The sequence below is a fragment of the Podarcis cretensis genome, assembly GCF_951804945.1.
Source record: "Podarcis cretensis genome assembly, chromosome: 7".
In the NCBI taxonomy this organism is placed as follows: domain Eukaryota; kingdom Metazoa; phylum Chordata; class Lepidosauria; order Squamata; family Lacertidae; genus Podarcis; species Podarcis cretensis.
In genome coordinates, this window is record NC_137176.1 from 60,869,626 (window position 1) to 60,888,808 (window position 19,183).

General features: G+C 40.5%; 2 protein-coding genes across 6 annotated transcripts in view; one reads left to right on the forward strand and one right to left on the reverse strand.

The window, feature by feature from the left end:
- The window catches only part of LOC307219749 (uncharacterized protein C8orf89 homolog), a 40,808-nt gene extending 31,755 nt beyond the window's left edge, over window positions 1–9,053 (forward strand). For 2 of the 5 annotated variants that reach the window (XR_013840519.1, XM_079983229.1), the window contains exons 3-7: window positions 1,020–1,180; window positions 3,886–4,015; window positions 5,551–6,343; window positions 7,950–8,014; window positions 8,757–9,053. Coding sequence is in view for 2 of the 5 variants with exons in the window: in XM_079983229.1 (XP_079839355.1) it covers window positions 1,020–1,180; window positions 3,886–4,015; window positions 5,551–5,689 (430 nt within the window). In the remaining 3 variants the exon portion in view is untranslated. Of the gene's footprint in view, window positions 1–1,019; window positions 1,181–3,882; window positions 4,016–5,550; window positions 6,344–7,949; window positions 8,015–8,756 lie in introns of all 5 variants that reach the window. The other 3 variants (XR_013840520.1, XR_013840521.1, XM_079983228.1) reach the window with 2 other exon arrangements.
- A 795-nt stretch (window positions 9,054–9,848) lies between these two features.
- RPL7 (ribosomal protein L7) lies at window positions 9,849–19,036 on the reverse strand. Its single transcript, XM_079983209.1, has 7 exons — window positions 18,914–19,036; window positions 17,624–17,729; window positions 16,074–16,240; window positions 14,469–14,606; window positions 12,050–12,159; window positions 11,161–11,371; window positions 9,849–9,905 (listed from the first exon to the last, which is right to left on the reverse strand). The coding sequence occupies exons 1-6, from the start codon at window positions 18,925–18,927 to the stop codon at window positions 11,163–11,165; spliced, it is 744 nt and encodes a 247-aa protein (XP_079839335.1). The 5' UTR covers window positions 18,928–19,036; the 3' UTR covers window positions 9,849–9,905; window positions 11,161–11,162.
- Between the last annotated feature and the right edge of the window lie 147 nt (window positions 19,037–19,183).

Sequence of the window (19,183 nt, forward strand, 5' to 3'; positions counted from 1 at the left end):
AGAGGCTGCTGTTGCTTACTGCATCTGCCACCTGAACAGCAGACTTGTATGTAGTCATGATGCTGAAATTGCCTGATGCTGGTTCACAGGAATACTTTCGATTCTGTAGTTTAGAGCCAAATATTCCCTTGTTCTATTCAACTTCTTGTTCTATTCAACTTCTTTATTCCCAGTTGTTGAGACCCTTGGGGGTTTATTGATATTTTTAAATGTCTACGAGTACTGAACTTTCTTTGCCAAAGATTTGGAGTTATTATTTCCTATTTTAGGGGATAGGGTCTTGTAAGTTAAAATTGCAACAGAAGAATTTACAATAAGGACAGCTTAGCATCATATTTTAATGATTCATAAGAGCTGTAGCAGTTATCAAAACAGGCACTTCTTAAAAGTAAAGGGACGTATGCCTCTAGTATGCATAGGATCCTTTTCTTTATGACGATGCATTTTGAACTTTCTTTTCTCACTGAGAAGATCAATGCAAACTTTCCTGAAATAGTTTGTCCATCCCTGTTGATAGCCCTGTAAAATGCATGCTGTTGATTTGGAGTATGCCTAAAGATGCACTAGAGATCATACTGGGTAATAGTGAGGCTGTACATGTCTGAACAATGCCTTGTGCTCGGTGTGCACCCTAGAACATTTCTCTTTTCTCTGTAACACTCCAATATTCCGTGGCTGAAATTGAGTAGTTTCCCACAAATAACTTGATAAGGAAAGAGGTAGCTAAATGTTACAATATTTGATTGAAAACAGTTTGTAGCACAATTCTGAAGAAGCAGTAAGTTGGCCATGGAGAGAGGTCCTTCTGAGGAGTAATCATGTAGGGCAGTCTTCCCCAACATTTTGGACTAGTTTCCATCAGCTTCAAGGGAAGGCCAACCGAGTACTTGTTTGAAACATAGCAATCCTTGGTGACCCACTTATTACTTGAGAAATGTCTGTACCAGACAACATGTGAAAAGCATTTATTATTTTTGCTTTTGTATCCCCTCTGGTGTTCACTATGATGTTTGAAACAGCAGACCTGTCATTTCTCAGACACCAAAGGAACAAAAATTGCCAATCCTAAAATCTGAACAAAGATTCCTGGATAAAAAAGTCTCCGGAAAATCATTCGGGGGTCACCTTTTCGAGAATAGTTGGAAACATGCAGTGATAAAGACAAAAAGGATAAAACAAGGTAAGATGCTTAAGGTTGTCATTTGATAGTTATCCTAGGCTACATTTCATAAAAAGGAAACTTACCAAGATTTTTTAGTGTTGGAATTGCCATAAAGATCAACCTAATCCCTATTTCTGGCTGCTTCCAAATTGTCATTAGTTTGTGGACTGGAATCCACTGACTACTGGCAAATTTAGGTTGAGCAGTTATAGTGGATTTTGTAGTTGTGTACAAACAAATTCCTTTGCAATAAGAAAAGTGATGGGAAATACACTGAAAGGGGATAACAATTGCTTGATTTAAATACATACAACATCCCCACAAACAAATCAAAATCAAAAGTTGTTAACAAACTGGTTGTCTGGGAAGGTACCTATGTAGTTTTTCCTTGCACTTTTTGTTGTTGAGAGTTATCTTCCACTCCTTGAAATCAATAGACATTTGCCCACTGAGTTCAAAAGAACAAGAATTGTACTTTAAACTGCTGTACTGCACACCCTCTCCAGATATTGCTGTTTTTCTCAGCCACTTTTGATACTGTTAACAATAGTATTCTTCTGGATGGGCACCCTGGTTTGGAAGATGGAAGTGATGTTCTGATTGGTTCACTTCTGCCTCTCAAGCTGTTCCCTGAATGTGATAGTTGGGAACTACTTCTTGATCCCATAGAATTTCTTCTTTGCTGTTTCATAGTGTTTTGTCTTGCTTCATACTTTTTCATAACTAAATCACACTTTTGGATAAAGGCCATCAGTGTACTGATGACACCCAGCACTTTCTGTGTGTCTCTTGTTTTATCAGTTTCAGGTGAGGGAGTAGAAGTGCTGAGGAGGTGCCTGGAATCTATAATGGGCTGAATGTGGGTTAATAAGCAAACTCAATCCCATCAAGACAGAGGTTCTGTGAGTAGGTGTTTTGTCTGTTCAGGGAGATACAGTGGTGCCTCGCAAGACGAAAAGAATCCGTTCCACGAGTCTCTTCGTCTAGCAGTTTTTTCGTCTTGCGAAGCAAGCCCATTAGCGGATTAGCGGATTAGCAGCTTTTAGCGGCTTAGCGGATAAGCGGCTTAGAAAAAGGGGGGGAAATTCGGAAAAACTCACAAGACATTTTTGTCTTGCAAAGCAAGCCCATAGGGAAATTCGTCTTGCAAAGCACCTCCAAAACGGAAAACCCTTTCGTCTAGCGGGTTTTTCGTCTTGCGAGGCATTCGTCTTGCGGGGCACCACTGTAGTGTTCAACTTGTTCTGGATGGGGTTACATTCACCCTAGAGGTAGCTAACGTGGTACCAAAGATGTAGTTGAACCACAGCTCCTATCATCACTGACCTGCTGACTTGGACTGATGGAAACTGTAGCATAACAACATGTGGAGGCCACCTCATTAGCTTCTCGGACTGAGTACACATTTTGGGGGTACTCCTAGATCAAACATTCTACTTGGAGGCCTTGGAAGCTCTGTGGCAAGAAGTGCCTGTCCGCAGCATAGACTGGTGCACCAGCTGCGGCTTCTCCTAGACAGAAATAACCTGGCCATAGTTATTCATTCCAGGTAACATCTAGGATTGAATAATACAATGTTTTGTGCATGGAGCTGCCTTTTAAAATGGTTCAGAAACTGCAAATGGCTCACAGTACGGTGGTTAGGCTGCTAACTGTAACTGATCATTTTAGAAGTATTACGCCAATACCTGAAGAACTTCACTAGTCCATTTTCCACATGCAATTCAAAGTACTTCTGAAGTCCTTATATGACTTGGTACCTGAAGGAACACCACCTTCCATATCAATCTTCCTATGTAGTGAGAGTCTTCAGAAGCTCTCTTCTGGAGCTCTCTCCATTTGAGGTAAGGTGTGTGGTGGCCAGAGTGAAGGCCTCTTCTGGTTGTGGTACCCAGTTTGTTCTTTCCCAAGGGAAGTTTACCTGATACCAGCATTACTATCTTTTCAGTGCAAGCAAAGACTTTTTACTTTCCCAGGCTTTTTAATATATTGCTGTTTTTAATATGTTGTGTATTAGCATGCTTTTGTAAATGGCACAAAAGGATTGCTAGAGGGAGATATATAAACATTCGTTTGTAAATAAAATAAATGTTAAGGTAGTCCAACGACAGTTTTTGTTCTAAAACAGGTGTGTTTTTTTTTGGGGGGGGGGTAAGCGATGGCATTATTCCAGCTTTGACTGCCATTCAGGGGTTCTTAGGATTGCTGCAACTTGATCCTCTTACCTGGGAGTACCGTAAGCCCCATTGAACTTGGTGGAACTTATTTCAAAGTAGGCATGCATAAAATAGTGCTGTTATCTGCAATCCCCCTGCGATTCATTGTGTTCCAGGTAGTGGCTCAGCGTAAGGAACAGAATGTGCATGTTTTAGATACTGGAGTAAGTTTCAGCTGTGGATTTGACATGATGAATAGATGTTATGTAGTTAGTTTAGTCTAAGTGTGTGCGCACACACAGTATATTTAGAAGAAGGCATTTCCGCTCTTGACGATTCCTGACTCTATAGGTGGCTGAGAACATAAGCTCACTATAAGGGAACTGCTCCTTCTGACTTGGTAACCTCACAAGGACCAGACCAGTTTCCTGTGCCCAGACATGTCTCTTCAGAAGTCTCCCATTGACCTCAGTGGAGCAAACTTCTAAGCAAGTGTAAGACTGTAGCTCTAGCTAGTTTTGGCCTGATGTTCCATGTATGCTGCTTTGAATTATTTCTCTTAAGCAGAATATACATCTGCATATGGCTTGAGAGACTCTGATGAAAATGCTGCAATGCCAAGTCTTGCTCAGGCAATACCAAACCCCTCTCCCGTTGCACAGAAGACACAAGGTGCTGCTCATTTATTTCCAGACAGGTATACCATTATAAACTCTATTATTGTATGAAGTGTATAGATGTTTCACATATTCAAAGTGCACTGCACAGGTATAATTCAGAGGCAGACTTCAAGCTGAGGAATTTCTAATAAGCACATCTCATAAAATTTCATGTACAAATTTATTTTAAAAATAGCAATAGAAGATGGAATTTTAGCTCCATTTCTGCATTTAAAGTCAAATGGATTGAAGATGTACACTTCTAAAATATGAACAGGTCATGATATAGTGACTTGTATAAATTGTCATGATATAGTGGAAATTCTATTACTTCCAAATGTTGTATGAGCCCCAGTTCAGACATTGGCAAGTAGGCATATAGCCAGTCAGATGGTTAAAGCTGTTGCTTGTGATCATCAGTGATCACCTGTTCAGAGGAAAGGGGGAAGATTATTATTGGGTACTTCATACCCAGACTGGCTTTGTTTATTGTTTAGAGCAAAGGGAATCACTTGCCATTCAGTCACCACCATGCCTCAAGCTTATTAGTTTCACATTGGCTTGTTTCAAACAAGCTATGTTTTGTCAGTTGCAACAAGGAAACAAGCTGTAGGTAAGCAAAAATGGAAATGAAATGTTCCACATTCTACCTCATAGCTGTTTGGAAGAGGAGACCAGTTTGTTCTGACCACACTAAACTGTGGTATAGGGTGATGTCTGAATATGGCCAGTGGGAAACAGCAAAAACCTCAGTATTTTTAAGTGATCCAAGTACTCATCTGTGCCATAGGCTTACTGCTTTATGGTTTTGTTTTGTTTTTTAGACAAAGCTTATGCCTGTACAGGGTAGTGTTTACTTCCCACACATAAAGTCTCAACTTCATTAATGGTAGTTTACAGTGTTTCATTGTTTAATGTGGTATGTAACTGAGAGGCTTCTCACTAACTCTACAGTTGAATGAACTGGAGAAATGACCGCAACCACAAGTTTCCTAAAGTGAATAGAGGATAGGTTTTTGCTCTTCTCCCCTACATGTTTCTTTTAGTGTAAATTGCCCCAGCGCAAGTAGTAGAAAGCCAAGCAGCAAGCATGTATTTAATAAACACACGTTTAATTTGGCCCCGGAAGTTCTGTATGTGCCTTACCACTCAGCTATACATGTATCATTAAAAAACAATTTTTAGTAGAAACGGGAGTGGATGAATGTACTGTTCATGTTTTTCTCATAGCTTGTGGCATATTGCAGCAGGGGTTGGGGCAGGATCGTTTAAGGCAATTCCCAGAAGTGCAGACAAGTTAGTCTGTTGTAGCAAAAACTACAAGGCCACAAGGCACTTTAAATCAATATATGTATGGCATAAGGTTTCACGGACTAGTCAACGTAGTGTTATGAGTTAGAGGTCAGAGAGAAATATATGACAAAGAGCCCTGTTTTATTTCTACCCAATTATGTATATCTCTGTATCTGTTGACCAATCCCATTTATTTGGGATGAAATATGTTAAAAAATTATAACACAACGTCTAACCATTTAATATTATATAGTTAGATACCTTCTTCTTTTGATTTTAGCTGTTACAGTAATGATGACCCCGGTTTACCACCTTTTGTGCTTCCGTGTACTTCATCACAATACTTTATTGAAAGCTGCTACAAAAGCAGGCAAGTTAATTTTACTCTTTATAGTTTGGATTCAGAATTATGTTCCTGAAGGGTGAATGTTGGCATGTCCGACTGGGCTTTAGTCAGCCTCAGAGCTCCTTCCCCTAGGGTCAAAAGAGAGGCAAGGCCTCCGAGAGGCGGATCTGCTGCCCACTCCCCACTGCAGCAGACACTACTGTCGTCAGAGCTCTACTGGTAGGCCTCAAAAGGAGTATTATTAAAAGTAGATGCAGTGAAGGAGACATACCCAGACCTGCAACATGGACCCTACACTAGGGAGAAAACTATGGCAGCAAACCTGTAAAGGGTGGAGGAGTGCTGCTTCATCCTTACTTTCTCCCTGCCAGTGACAGCCCAGCAGGGCACTGGGTGAAATTGCCACCTTTGATTTCCTCTCCTATGTCTTTAAGATTGTGCCTTAAAATGACTTGACACTGGTAAAAAACGTGGTGTGCTGGTGATATGCTCTTTGTGAACCTTGGGCCATAAAAACCACCCTCACAGCACTATGTGAAAAATAAGTGATGCCAGGATGGTTTTACTGTAAAACCTATTGCTGTCTGAGATACTGCTTTTTTTTCTTCTCCTGCAGGGGAGATACGGCCATGGGGGATGCTTATAAAAGAGGGTCGTTTACTTGGAAACCAGGCCCTCTGAAGACATCCGGTATGCATGGTGGAGCTGGAGAATTAGGTGCTGTAAGGTAAGGCAATATGAGTGGACCAGGTCTTTCATGAAAAACAATGTTGGGAGTTATTTTAATTTATATATTTAATTCTGTCTCTTCACCAGACTGTTTTCTAAATGTTTATTCCTGACACAACATAATAGCAAAAGAGGGAAACATGACTTGATAAAATTCATGAAAATAAAGTGAATATTTATTTTAACCACCTTTAACTGTCCCGAAATGGTGTGTTTGGCAGACTAGTCCACCTGCTTGCCTTCAGCAAGGTTACTGCATGATGTGCCCTTCACCATGTCTTGGGACCTTACTGGGGGACACAGGAAGTAGAGAGGCAAGGATCAAAACTCACTTAGACCTGGGGCAGTTCCAGACTGTTGCTATATTGTGGGTGGGACTGAACTGGGCACCGGATAGTTAAGCAGCTTCCACATTTTAGCCTGGCCCATCCCCTTGATAGTCTCTGGACTCTGCCAAGGGGTTATCTTTTGTTGTGTTGCTGGGAAACATCACCCCCTTGCCAAAGGCTCATATGTACAGTGGTACCTCGGGTTACATACGCTTCAGGTTACAGACTCCGCTAACCCAGAAATAGTACCTCGGGTTAAGAACTTTGCTTCAGGAGAACAGAAATCGTGCTCCAGCATGACACCAGCAGAAGGCCCCATTAGCTAAAGTAGTGCTTCAGGTTAAGAACAGTTTCATGTTAAGAATGGACCTCCGGAACAAATTAAGTACTTAACCCGAGGTACCACTGTACACCCACAAAGGGGCAGGGGAAGGTAAAAAAAAGCAGAGATTTAGAATAAGCAGAGCTGGTGTCATCTCGCTTCCTGAAGCTAGGCAGAACCACAATGAGGAAGGAGAGCTCTCCCATGTAGCAAAGGCTTGTGTAAAGTTGCAGTATTGGCCTACTTGAGCTGGTGGAAAGAGTTACTGAGTCGATACTTTTCTCTGCTGGAGGAAAATGTTATGACTATTGTAACAGTACGATTCAGAAGCAGTTCCTATGCAAGTTTTATTTCCCAGCAATGCTTGCTGTCCTATAGCCGCTCAATTCAACTCTATGAACCCTATTTCTTAGTATTCATTTATAGGTCTGCCCTGTTAATATTTACCGTATTTTTTGCTCTATAAGACTCACTTTTTCCCTCCTAAAAAGTAAGGGGAAATGTGTGTGCGTCTTATGGAGCGAATGCAGGCTGTGCAGCTATCCCAGAAGCCAGAACAGCAAGAGGGATCGCTGCTTTCGCTGCGCAGCGATCCCTCTTGTTGTTCTGGCTTCTGAGATTCAGAATTTTTTTTTTTTGTTTCCCTCCTCCAAAAACTAGGTGCGTCTTATGGTCTGGTGCGTCTTATAGAGCGAAAAATATGGTACCTAAATCCCCATGCATATTAGTCCTTTCAGTACAAAGGTTTTGATACTTGTTGAGTACCACTAGGAATCTGGATGGAGATTCCTAAAGAAATACATTTTGATGTAGGAATACTTATGGCATTGATCAGCATGTTTTTTCATCTCAGCACACCGCTGGGAAATTACACCACTGCAAGTCACTTTGATTGCCATAGTCCATAAATATAACATTCTATTAATAGTATGTTCTTGTGCAAATGTTTGTAGGTTGAAGAAGTATAATCGGTGTTCCAGCCTAATTTCATTTCCAGAAGGATCCAAATTCAAGCCTGGTAATGTATAGTACCTAATATATTTAATTTCCTACCATCTGTCTTCACCAAGATGCATTTCCTAGGCAAACTCATTTACTATGTGAACTTTCTTGCATTTTGAATATTGTTGCTGTTATAAAAATGTTTATCGAAGGCTTTGTTTTCTTATGTACCTAAGGGACAGCTTTTCTAGTTGTGTTTGTAAAATGCTTCAAAGGCTTAATTCAGCTAATTAACAAAAGGCAATTACTGATACAAGCTACTAGATTTATTATAGAGTTGTTTTGGAATGAAAATACATTGGGTCATATTGCATTTTTATGGTCACAAATGTATTTTTTCTACTTTAATGCATACCTTGCTCAAGATTGCTTAGGAAAATAATAAACTAAATGGATAACATAAAATGCTAATAATAGCAAGAGAAATGGGAATCTGTTTAGCTTTTTTAAAATCCTAGGTATCTGTACTTCAAATTGATATTTTTATGAACCTATATAAAATCATAGGCCTCTCTAAAAAGCATGGTCAGACATAATGGGCCAGGTTTATGAACACTATGTACCCCTTTTTACCACCTTGGACAATCTCTCAGATAACCATTACAACTTGTTTCTATTTTAAGGAATGGGGTGATTTTATTCCCTTTCACTGGTTTTTGATGTATTTTGTATAATTCTGTTTTAAGTACTTCCATAAGAGGGGCACATTATACTTTGTACACACTACTAATCAAGGGGAGTTTCATTTTTTCTTCTAGGTTACCGTTTCACAGACCCTGTCACTGGAGCTCCTCCTCAGTTCCTCCAGCGGCTTTCTCAACTGGCTGCATTGGAATGTGAAACCATACATCAAGAGAGAACAAGACGACTCAGGAAGGCCAAGAGACAGATGATGTAAACAACGTACCAGGAAAGGAACAGGCTCCTTTGAAATCATGTAAAGTTACTATTTTCTTGTTCACGTCTATCTAATTGTTTCACAAATACTACGTTGATCAATAAACCTCACAATTAAGGGGAAATATGTGATTAATAAAGCTTTTTTATGTTTGTAATTATATTGCCATTGTAAAAGTTTTTGAACTGCATCTAATGCTGTAGATGCAGTAACAGGTCAGCCTCCCCCCCCCCCCCCGAAATAGTGATAGAGTTGGAAGGGAACCCTGAGGATCATCTTGTCCAATCCCCTCTAATGCAGGAATCTCAGCTAAAGCTTATGTCAATGACAAACACCCAACCTCTGTCTAAAAACCTCCAAGGAAGCAAGAGTCCTTTTGTTATTGAAAGAAAATGCTGTCTTATCCTGTTAGTCTGCTGGGTTGCTTAACTTCTTAGCCCTTTGCTATCCCCAGGATAGGCTGTGATTTATTTCATCAAATTTATATACTGCTTTACAGGTTTCCTTTTAAAAAAATCAAAACCCCAAAGCAGTTTACAAAAACAATTGAACAGTAATTTGAAATGTTAAAATAACTGACTAAAGGCAGATTAAAACTCACATCAGCTTTCTAAACAATTTTCTTAATAGCAGGTGCTGACACCACAAGCTGCTGTGTGGATTTCCACCAGCACCTCTCATGTTCTACCTGAAGAGGACAAGGGTGATCATCATAGCTCCTTTTCTGAACCAAGCATCTGCCTAGTCTTCTGACTGGCAAGGTCATTAACATCTTGTTGTCAGACAGACCTTTAGCTAACAGGATCTTTGAGCAAACTACTCAGGACCGGCTTGTGTAGGTTAACCATAGCTTAGACATTCATAACTTACTGTTTGTGGCTACCTAGAATTAAAAGGATTGCAGAAGTACTCTGACTGCCAGTCAATTTCAGAGCAAGGAAGAACAGCACAATTTTCACAGAAGATTTTTTTTTATTAACAATGCATAGAGATGTCATCTGCTAGGCCCCTAGAAGAGAAGACAAACTAAGGTTAGAAACATTTCAATTGGTGAATATTTTTCTGAGAATTTCAAGTTGGGCTGACAGCGCACATTTCAGTGTTTTACTTGCCTTTATGTGCACACAAAAATCACTTTCAACCAAAAAGCTACTTATCTGGCTGCCTGTGGTGACTAAAAATAGTAAAAGATGTGTTTCCCATAATTTCCTATAGCCAACTCGGTATACTACAGTAATTAATTATTACTCTAAAACAAACAAGCAGTGCATAACCTAAAGTGCAGTCTAAAGTCCATCTTAACCAACCACCCAAATGATTTAAAATAGCACAAATAGAGCAATGGGGGCATAATTTGTTCTCTGAATAAGCAGCTTATACGGCTTAACATAACAATGAGTTCCGAATACAAAGGGAAGTAACAAAACTGCAATTCTACAGCTAGACAAACTGCCTTCCACACCCACATTTGCTTACATTTTCCCCTACAAACCCCACACCTAAAGAACTTTAAAATGTCAGATGTTCCAGAAAATCAAGTTAAAGATTGTATAGCTATTGTATTTCTAATCCTGCACATTGGGGCAGTTTGGTCTAAATAGTTTAGTTTGTTGTAGAATTTTGCCATAGTTGTATCGCAATATATTACTTTATCCTGTGGGAGGCATGGTCACGGTATACTCACATGCACACAGAAAGACATACACAAGTTCCTCCCCCATCTTCTGCTGATCTTTGCAATGTTGGACTGAGATGCCATTGCATTTCCTAGCTAGGAGAAGGGCAAGGAAAGCCCTCTTACTTGATTTACAAAGGCACTTCCACCTCAGGCAGGGTGTCATCCCTAGAAAGTCTTAGTGTGCACAAAACAGGAAGGAACCTTAAGATGTCATAGCTATGGTATTGTGGCTGAGAGAGAAGTGCCTTTGCAAGCTAAGACTGTGGATTCACCACCTCTAATCCGTAAAGGTATAAGGAGCTCCTTTAGGAAGCAATACAATTAACATGTGATGCTCAGTTTCCCACCTGGGAACTGACCATGACAAGATCTGCTTAACTTTGTCAATGAATTCCCAAGACTCCATGATTCCACATGAAGAAAATATTCTACAACCAGAAGCCTATATCCCTTGTACAAGGTGGATATGTGTACAAAAACAAACAAACCAATGGTTATTTTCTGTACACACCCTTGAAAAACTTAAGATGTGTGAAGGAAACCCTCGCTACAAGTTTGTATTTTAGTGTTCTCCAGCCCAGCATACCATTAATTCATCCTCCTTATGAGCCGGTTAATCTGGTCTTCCCTGTTTCCTGCATCACCACCTTCTACAAAGTGAATGGTTTTCTTCTTCATTCCACCCCGTGGAGAAGACAGCTTGAATGGCCAGAGAAAGTTGTTTGCTGCTTTGAAGTTTTTGCCAACAGTATAGATTTCATGGATCAGATCCTCCATGCAAATGATGCCGAGTTTTCCTAAAAGTAGAGTTAGAAAAGGTTCAGACTACAAAGTGCCTTCCCATTCATTGATTGTTGCAATCACCCTGCGGGTAGCTGAGAGAATGCAATTTGCCAAGTCACCCAAATGAGAGCATCGCAACCAAAAAGGAACTGGGACATGGGAAATGTATAGCACTATACACTGCACGTCCAACAGAATGGGCACATTTTGTCACTACTGTAAAGCCAAAATGTCCGTCACTCAAATAGTATAACTTGATAGTGGCACTCTGAAGAGTCTACTTGTATTTGTTTGACAATAAGTTAAACTTTTTTCTATTTTGATGTTGACTTCTAACGCTAAACCACAATCTTATTAGGCAAGAGCTGGTATAGTGTAATGTTGTGGCAAGACATAAAAACCAGAATGTGTTAGGTTCAAATCTCAGCTCACAAACAAATCTCAGCCTTCAGCAAGCCACTGCCTCATTACTCCATCTTGCAAAAATGGCATAATACTGGCACACTGTTAGAGAAAAGTTCTAACTGAGAACATCAGTGAAATACTTTCTATGTAAATGCAAAATGTTATGCTCAAGTTGGCCAGCAGGATTGCAAAGAATACTTGTCTCAGATGATACAAGAATGCAATAAGCTTGCAGATGTAGCGATACACTAAAATAATCCAGTACAAGTTGTCATAAGTTTACTTACCCAGGCATCTTTTGATGAGAGAGTTATCTGTCAAAGCAATGCGCTGCTTGTTGATCTTCCCATAACCACGCTTGTAGATCAACTCATGCACAGATTTCAAGTTGGGGTAACTGGAACAAAAGATAAGACATGACAACAGCACTTCTAACTTAGTAACATAATGAAAACCAGCTGCTTGAATTTCTAAGTTAAAAATATAAAATATAAAAATGTGTATGCCAAATGCATGAGTTCACTGGCAATATTGTGTCCTCAACACCCTGATGTTTGTCCATTCAGTACACATCTGTATTTACCACAGCCAACTAATTTCTAAAATTAAGTAGCTGTATCCAGACATAAGCTTTCGGGTTTGAATGCTGGGAACATAACTACTCTCACAAGGAATGAAAATTATCATGGACAACTTCTGGCACACAGTGGAATATTGCATTGGACAAGGAAGAGGAGGGGTTGGGGGGAATCATTTTTAGCATAAGCAGGAAGGAAATCTGCTTGGAACATATTTATGACAGAGAGATGGAAGGGGAGACATAATGGCTTATGTGTTTTTTAACTAAATTTCTACCATCATCTTCTATTGCAATCACAATACAAAGCACAATGTACAATATTTAAGTTAGAGTCATAATTGGAAGGTGAAGGTAAAGGGACCCCTGACCATTAGGTCCAGTTGCGGACAACTCGGGGGTTGCAGCGCTCATCTCGCTTTATCGGCCGAGGGAGCCGGCGTACAGCTTCTGGGTCATGTGGCCAGCATGACTAAGCCGCTTCTGGCGAAACCAGAGCAGCGCACGGAAACATCGTTTACCTTCCCGCCGGAGTGGTACCTATTTATCTACTTGCATTTTGATGTGCTTTCGAACTGCTAGGTGGGCAGGAGCAGGGACCGAACAATGGGAGCTCACCCTGTTGCAGGGATTCGAACCGCCTACCTTCTAATCAGCAAGCCCTAGGCTCTGTGGTTTAACCCACAGCGCCACCCGTGTCCCTTCATAATAGGAAAACGCACATTAAAAATCTGACACAAACTTAGGTCAGTAAAATACAAGCATGAAGTAGAGAAAAAGCATCCAACACAAGTCTACTATAACCACATTAAGATAACTTAACCCTGCAAGCCAAAAGCTTGCCAGATCAAAAATGTTTTCCATAAATGACATATGGTGGGTTTTCAGGGGGGGGGGAGACTTATTGAGGCAGGGATTTCTGCATTCTCAACAGAAGGGACAGAAGATGTCCGAACCAACTATGCTTTAAAAGGCAGGCTTATATTGGAGGAGAGCTACTACAGATACCCTGGAGGCAAATCTTTTGGCCCAGAATTTGTTGCTGGGAACTACTACCACTTTCAGGACCATAGGAATTATTCACTATTTTATTACAACACTTTCTCAAATAGGAGTGATACTTCTAACTGTACAATCACACTGAATTTTGTTGTTCAGCAGGAACTAGAGTATGGTTTCCTATATAGAAACGCTACACTGGAAGTTTTCATCAGCAAGAAAAAGTATCGTTTACCAACCTATACTCTAGTCCATAGCCCTTTGGATAACATAGGCCAGAAAGAGCCAACACCTGTATTAAATTCATGAATTACTGTACTTCTCCAAACATTTGTCCAGAGCTAAAACTATCTAGCCCCTTATGTATTATAAAGATGAAGATATTATGGCAGTAGACTCGTCTGAAGGTATCAACTTGGAGAAGATAACCAAGGTAGTTCCTCAAACAATAATCCTTTCACAGGATTACTAGCAGTAAACTTTGCAATTCCAGACGTTACAAAGCAGCTAAAGTTCCAGCCCAAAAAGGCTTAGTCTAAAATGTGACAAGAGGGAAGAGAGGCATGAAAGAACTTTGGTAAACAGAAGAAGGTACAGTGGACCCTCTGGATATGAATTTAATTCATTCTGAGGGCCATGCACACTCAGAAAAATCTGTATCCAGAGGAGCCACTTCTGCACATGCGGCGAAACCTGGAAAAATACTTCCAGGTTTGTCGCTTTCACAACCCAAAGTTTATGCTACTCAGAGTAAATTACCCAAAGGGTCTACTGTACATTTATTTCTGTTACACATTCTGTACGGTATACAAAATAGTAACATGAAATGCACATGAAAACTTGTTGCATTTTTCCACACAAGTGAAACTGCAAAGAAATACCTCTTGTGGGACATTAGCTGGTCATACATGGGCTACACTATGGATCAGTGTATTTTTTAAGATGCTGCCAACCTCATTATGCTTCAACCTTCTAAGTATATATGATGCAATGCTCAGTCTGCGATTGCAGCGCAGAGTAGAACTTTCTGCTCTGGAGCAGAGGTAGAGACCACTTCGTCCAACGCAGACAAGCAGAAGGCAATATATATAGGGAACAATATACACCACTAAATTTAAGATTCAACTTACCCCCATGCAATGTAAGGTTCAACAATCCTCAGCATGTTAATGGATGCTTTGTTGAGTTTCACAAATGTGCCATTGAAAATTTGACGCAGGCGAAGAAGCTGCAGTACCTTGCGAACCTTGGGACTAACGCCATTAATTCTAAAAGTGTAGTAAAACATGTTTCTTTTCAGTACGGTCTCCAAACAGATTTAACTACCAGCTACTTCCAATGAAAGCTTTCATCGTATTAGTAAAACATGTAACACTCCAGATAGCTGAACTTACATTATAATTAACATACCAATGACATTTATTTTTAATGGATAGTATTAAAGATAATTCCCCCCCCCAGTCCACTAAAGGATTAAAAAAACCTACCAAAACACAGTCCTTGCCCACTTCAAAATAAGGAGCATTTAGAAAAAGTGGCAACTGTTATGCAATCCAAGATAAACAAGAAGCCTTCATTGTGGTAGTAACCTATACAAATGATTCCCCCCACCCACCCCAGAATTTCCATGGAGCAAACTGTACCACCTTTCATTTTTCAGGTGAAGACATGTTTATTCTTCTTACACTTCATTTTTTAGGTCAAGACATGTTTATTCTTCATACTCTTCCATCTGTTTTATCACTACTCCTCTGCCATTGTGGCTCAGCTGTGCTCATATTCACAGAAAGCTACTATTGTTGGTAGCAAACTAAACCCAAACGAGGTATTGGGGGGCAGAACACTGGCAGCTTTTGAGCACCGGGATCTAAATATGCTAAATACCATTATTTTAAATGCTACTTTGGATGCTATTAATTAACTATTTTATTATGTTATTTTATTTTATTAGTAATCACCAATTCTTAGACAGTCTGAAGGCCTTCAGGAAGAAATCAAAATAAATTAAGTGACTATAAATTACACCTAGACCATAAGCAGAACAAAGCACTCGTGCATTTTTAACTCAAAATGAAGTCTGAGTTTGCTCAGTGGAGCTTTCCTCATTATACTGAAACTTGTGGGATATTACTTAAAAATGCAAAGCAAAAAGTTATGCTCTTTCACTTTGAAATCAATTAGGCTTTAACACTGATATAAGGCTGAAAGCCTTGCTCTGCATTAGGCCCAACGTGTATAATTTGAATGTTAAGTAAAATTATATTTATTTATATATAATCATTCATGTATTAAATTAATATACCACCCTTCATCCGAAGATTTCATGGTTGTTCACAAGATAAAAATACAGGATAAAAGCACAAATATTTGGAACAAAAAACCACTATCACCCCCTCCCCCAAACACATTTAAAATATTTTTATTTTATTTATTCTGAAACCTGGACTTCATGGAACCTCATGGAACAGCTTTAGAACCGTTTTTAACTAAGGGTAATCTGAATAAAGAGGCTTCAACACAAGTTATTTTTGAATTATCTCATAAAGGACAGTGCTGCTGCAAAGGCTTGGGTCATAAAAAGGATTACCCCTCAAACAGCTGCAACCCCCAGCACCCTTAACAAACTACAGTTCCCAGGATTCTTTGGGGAAGTCTTGTTCCTTACATATACAGTGTGGGTGTGAGATCAACTGCTGTTAATTTATGGGTTAGCACAACACATTTGTTCATCTTACCCTCTGATCCTGATCACAAATGCCAGTTTGGGTTCAGCAGGTACATAGTAATTGCCAGCTTTGCGAGCCATGCGGGCCATGCGAATTTCACGCCGGTACATTTGCCTGTACTCTTTGTGGTATAACTCAGCCCTTTTATAGATTAATTTTCGTTCAGCAATTCGCAACTGAAAACAGAAGAGAATTTTATTACATTTCATAAGTAAATATATGCACATTTATTACATCTTTATCTCTGTCTTCCTTCAGGGTATCAGGACAACATACATCATTCTCCCTCATTTATTTAGTACATTTATATCATGGCTTTCTTCCATCATGGAATTTTAAGTTTTTTCCAAGTGGTCTCTTATCCATGCACTGACCAGCTCGAGACCCGCTTAGCTTCAGCAGTTATCTGCATCAGATACCCTCATCATGCAACCCAGAGCTTTCCAAACTTTTCATGTAGGTGACACACTTTTTAGACATGCATCATTTCACAACACAGCAATTCAGTTTTACTAACAAACCAGGGGTTAAACTAACCCCTTTCCAGTGCAGAGAGCGTTTGCACAACAAACCTACACACTGCAATCGACACACTAATGTGTCGCGACACACAGTTTGGAAAGCTCTGATGCAACCTCACTGAAAGTAGCCCAGTGAGCTTCATAACTGAGTAGGGATTTGAACCTGGATCTTTAAGTCCTAGTCTGACACTAACTACAATTCCACACTGGCCCTTACCTTTATTAACCTGTAATAGCGCAAAGGTGGGCGGAGTACTATGGTTATCAAATAGTTTGTTTTTTGTGTGATCAGCCTATGCTGGAAATGCTGGGTGCACACATGCACATACATAGTTTTGATGGTGCTTGCTTGGAATGAATGCTTACTTGCCTTTCTTTTTTAAAGAAGAGGGGAGCAAGGGCCCAGCCTTGATAGAGCAAAGGCTGGGGGAGGTGAGTTTTGTAACTGAATGGTTAAGGCAAGGAACCCCTTCAATGAGATGCAAGAAGAGAATGGATAAAGGGCATTTGGTTAAGAGCTTTATAATCTCTATAATGAAAAGGGTCACTGATAACCATCTCACTAATATATGTGAAAGATGTTGAATATGTTAGGGAAAGGTGGCTCTGGTGCCAGCTGCGGCTGCTCATGGGAAAGAATAAGCCAGAATGAGGACAATATTGTTTCTAGATATACACTAAGCAGTGGAGAATATAAAAAACTAGATTTTTGATCCATATATTACAAGCCTTTTGCAGGCAGATCAATCTGCCTACTAATTTTATAGAGCCACAAAAAGTTAACAGGCCAACTACATAAGTTGTCGCACACAAAAATCCAATTTTGCAGCTTAATGGTATCCCCTCTTAACATACGACATGGAACATTGTTACAGTATCAAAGCAAAACAAGCCACTTCCATCAAATTGCATCTAGCACAACTCCATTAATAAAAGCTGCATGTAATCCTGCATATACTAGGAATATGCTCCACTAAACACAATAGGGCTTATTTCTGAGTAACATGCATACGGACAAGACTGTTAAGTTATATTCACCTTCTTTTGGACCAACAGCTTTTTCAGACGTTTGGCCTTCATATCAGCAAAAGCCTTCCTTTTCTTCAAAAGGCTCTCCGGAACCGAAGGCAACTTCTTCTTTGCTCTGCATTAGAAAGCAAAAGACATATACACCTGAATATGGATGTTTCTTCTCATACATACTGCACACAAAAAGAAACAACCTAATAGCCATACAATATCTTTTTAGACTTGTTAGTAGAAAACTATTGCAGCTATAGAACACTGCATATTAACCAGATTACTTTATTAAAACTTTTCTCTCCAGAGACAGGTTTATTGCTTTCCTGAATTTCCAGACATCAAGCAGTTTTGATTTCCTGAGATATAGCTATGTGAAACTCATTGTTACCACTGTTGGTAGTTATAAACATGTTTAACAAACCAGTGGCCTGCAAAGCTGGAGTGGTTTTTTGGAGATTTATAAATTACCTTAAAATCCCAAATTGTAATGCTGGTATTTTAAAAGCAAAACTACTTGCACCCCACTCCTGGAAAAAAAGTTTATATAAAAATAATTCCAGTGTAATCTTAGGGCCATGGGTTCGAGCCCCATGTTGGGCAGAAAGATTCCTGCCTTGCAGTGGGGTTGGACTAGATGACCCTCGGAAACCCTTCCAATACAACAAGCGTATGTTTGGTTATCGCGACAGCGGGTCAAAGCCTTTTTTTTCGGGCAAACTATGCAAGACAAATGCGCACAAACGCCGGCTCCCTCGGCCTGTAAAGCGAGATGAGCGCCGCAACCCCAGAGTCGTCTGCGACTGGTCTTAATTACCAGGGGTCCTTTACCTTTACGCAAGAAAAAGCGCTTAAAAATCCCCAAGTAGCCAAAGCTTCCGAATTTTCTGGCCTACCTCCACAAGCGGAGCTGAGCGCGTGTGCCGGAAGGCTACAGCTAGGCCTAACCGCGCCACGCAAACGACCAGACCAGCTCGGCCTGCACGAAGCGAGGGGACCAAGTGAGTCTGGAAGCTGCCAACGGCGGTCGCGGCCTTCCCGCTCGTCCCCAGCTCCGCTCATTCCCCAGAAATGAACCCCTCGCAACGCGCCCCACTGCAACAGGGAGGGACACTTCCTAGTTCCCAGCCGCATCCCTCTGAATGAACCCCTCCGTCTCCCGAGAAAACACTAGCTAAGAAGGCTCAGCAAAAGCCTCTTCAGAATACGGAGCCCTCAGCGGCGAAGGCCGAGAAACAAAACCCAGGAAACGCTTTCTTGATATCGCGGATGGCAACGGATTGCACCGAGGAAGAAAAGGCTACTCACTCTTCGCCCGCCATGGTCGCCGCCGGAAAAGAAAGAGTTGGCGCATGCGCGGTGAACTTGAAGACTCTTTCCGCCGCCTAGTGGAAGGGACCATTAAGCGCAAAGCCCCAGCTTTAGGTGTCTTACGCGATGCCTGTGCTGAAAAAGGAAGAGTGCCTATGTAAGAGCCGGAACTGTAGCACATGCGTAACTGTCATTAACTCCTTGATGCGGTGAATATCCAGGTGTTCGGGGGAATGAGAAAATAAGGCAAGACACACACACCAAATA

Coding starts and splice junctions, on each gene's coding strand:
- RPL7 (XM_079983209.1), bottom strand. Junction 16,241..17,623: donor AGCTGTTGGTCCAAAAGAAG/GTGAATATAACT, acceptor TTCTGTTTTCAG/TTGCGAATTGCTGAACGAAA. Junction 14,607..16,073: donor TTTGTGATCAGGATCAGAGG/GTAAGATGAACA, acceptor CTACACTTTTAG/AATTAATGGCGTTAGTCCCA.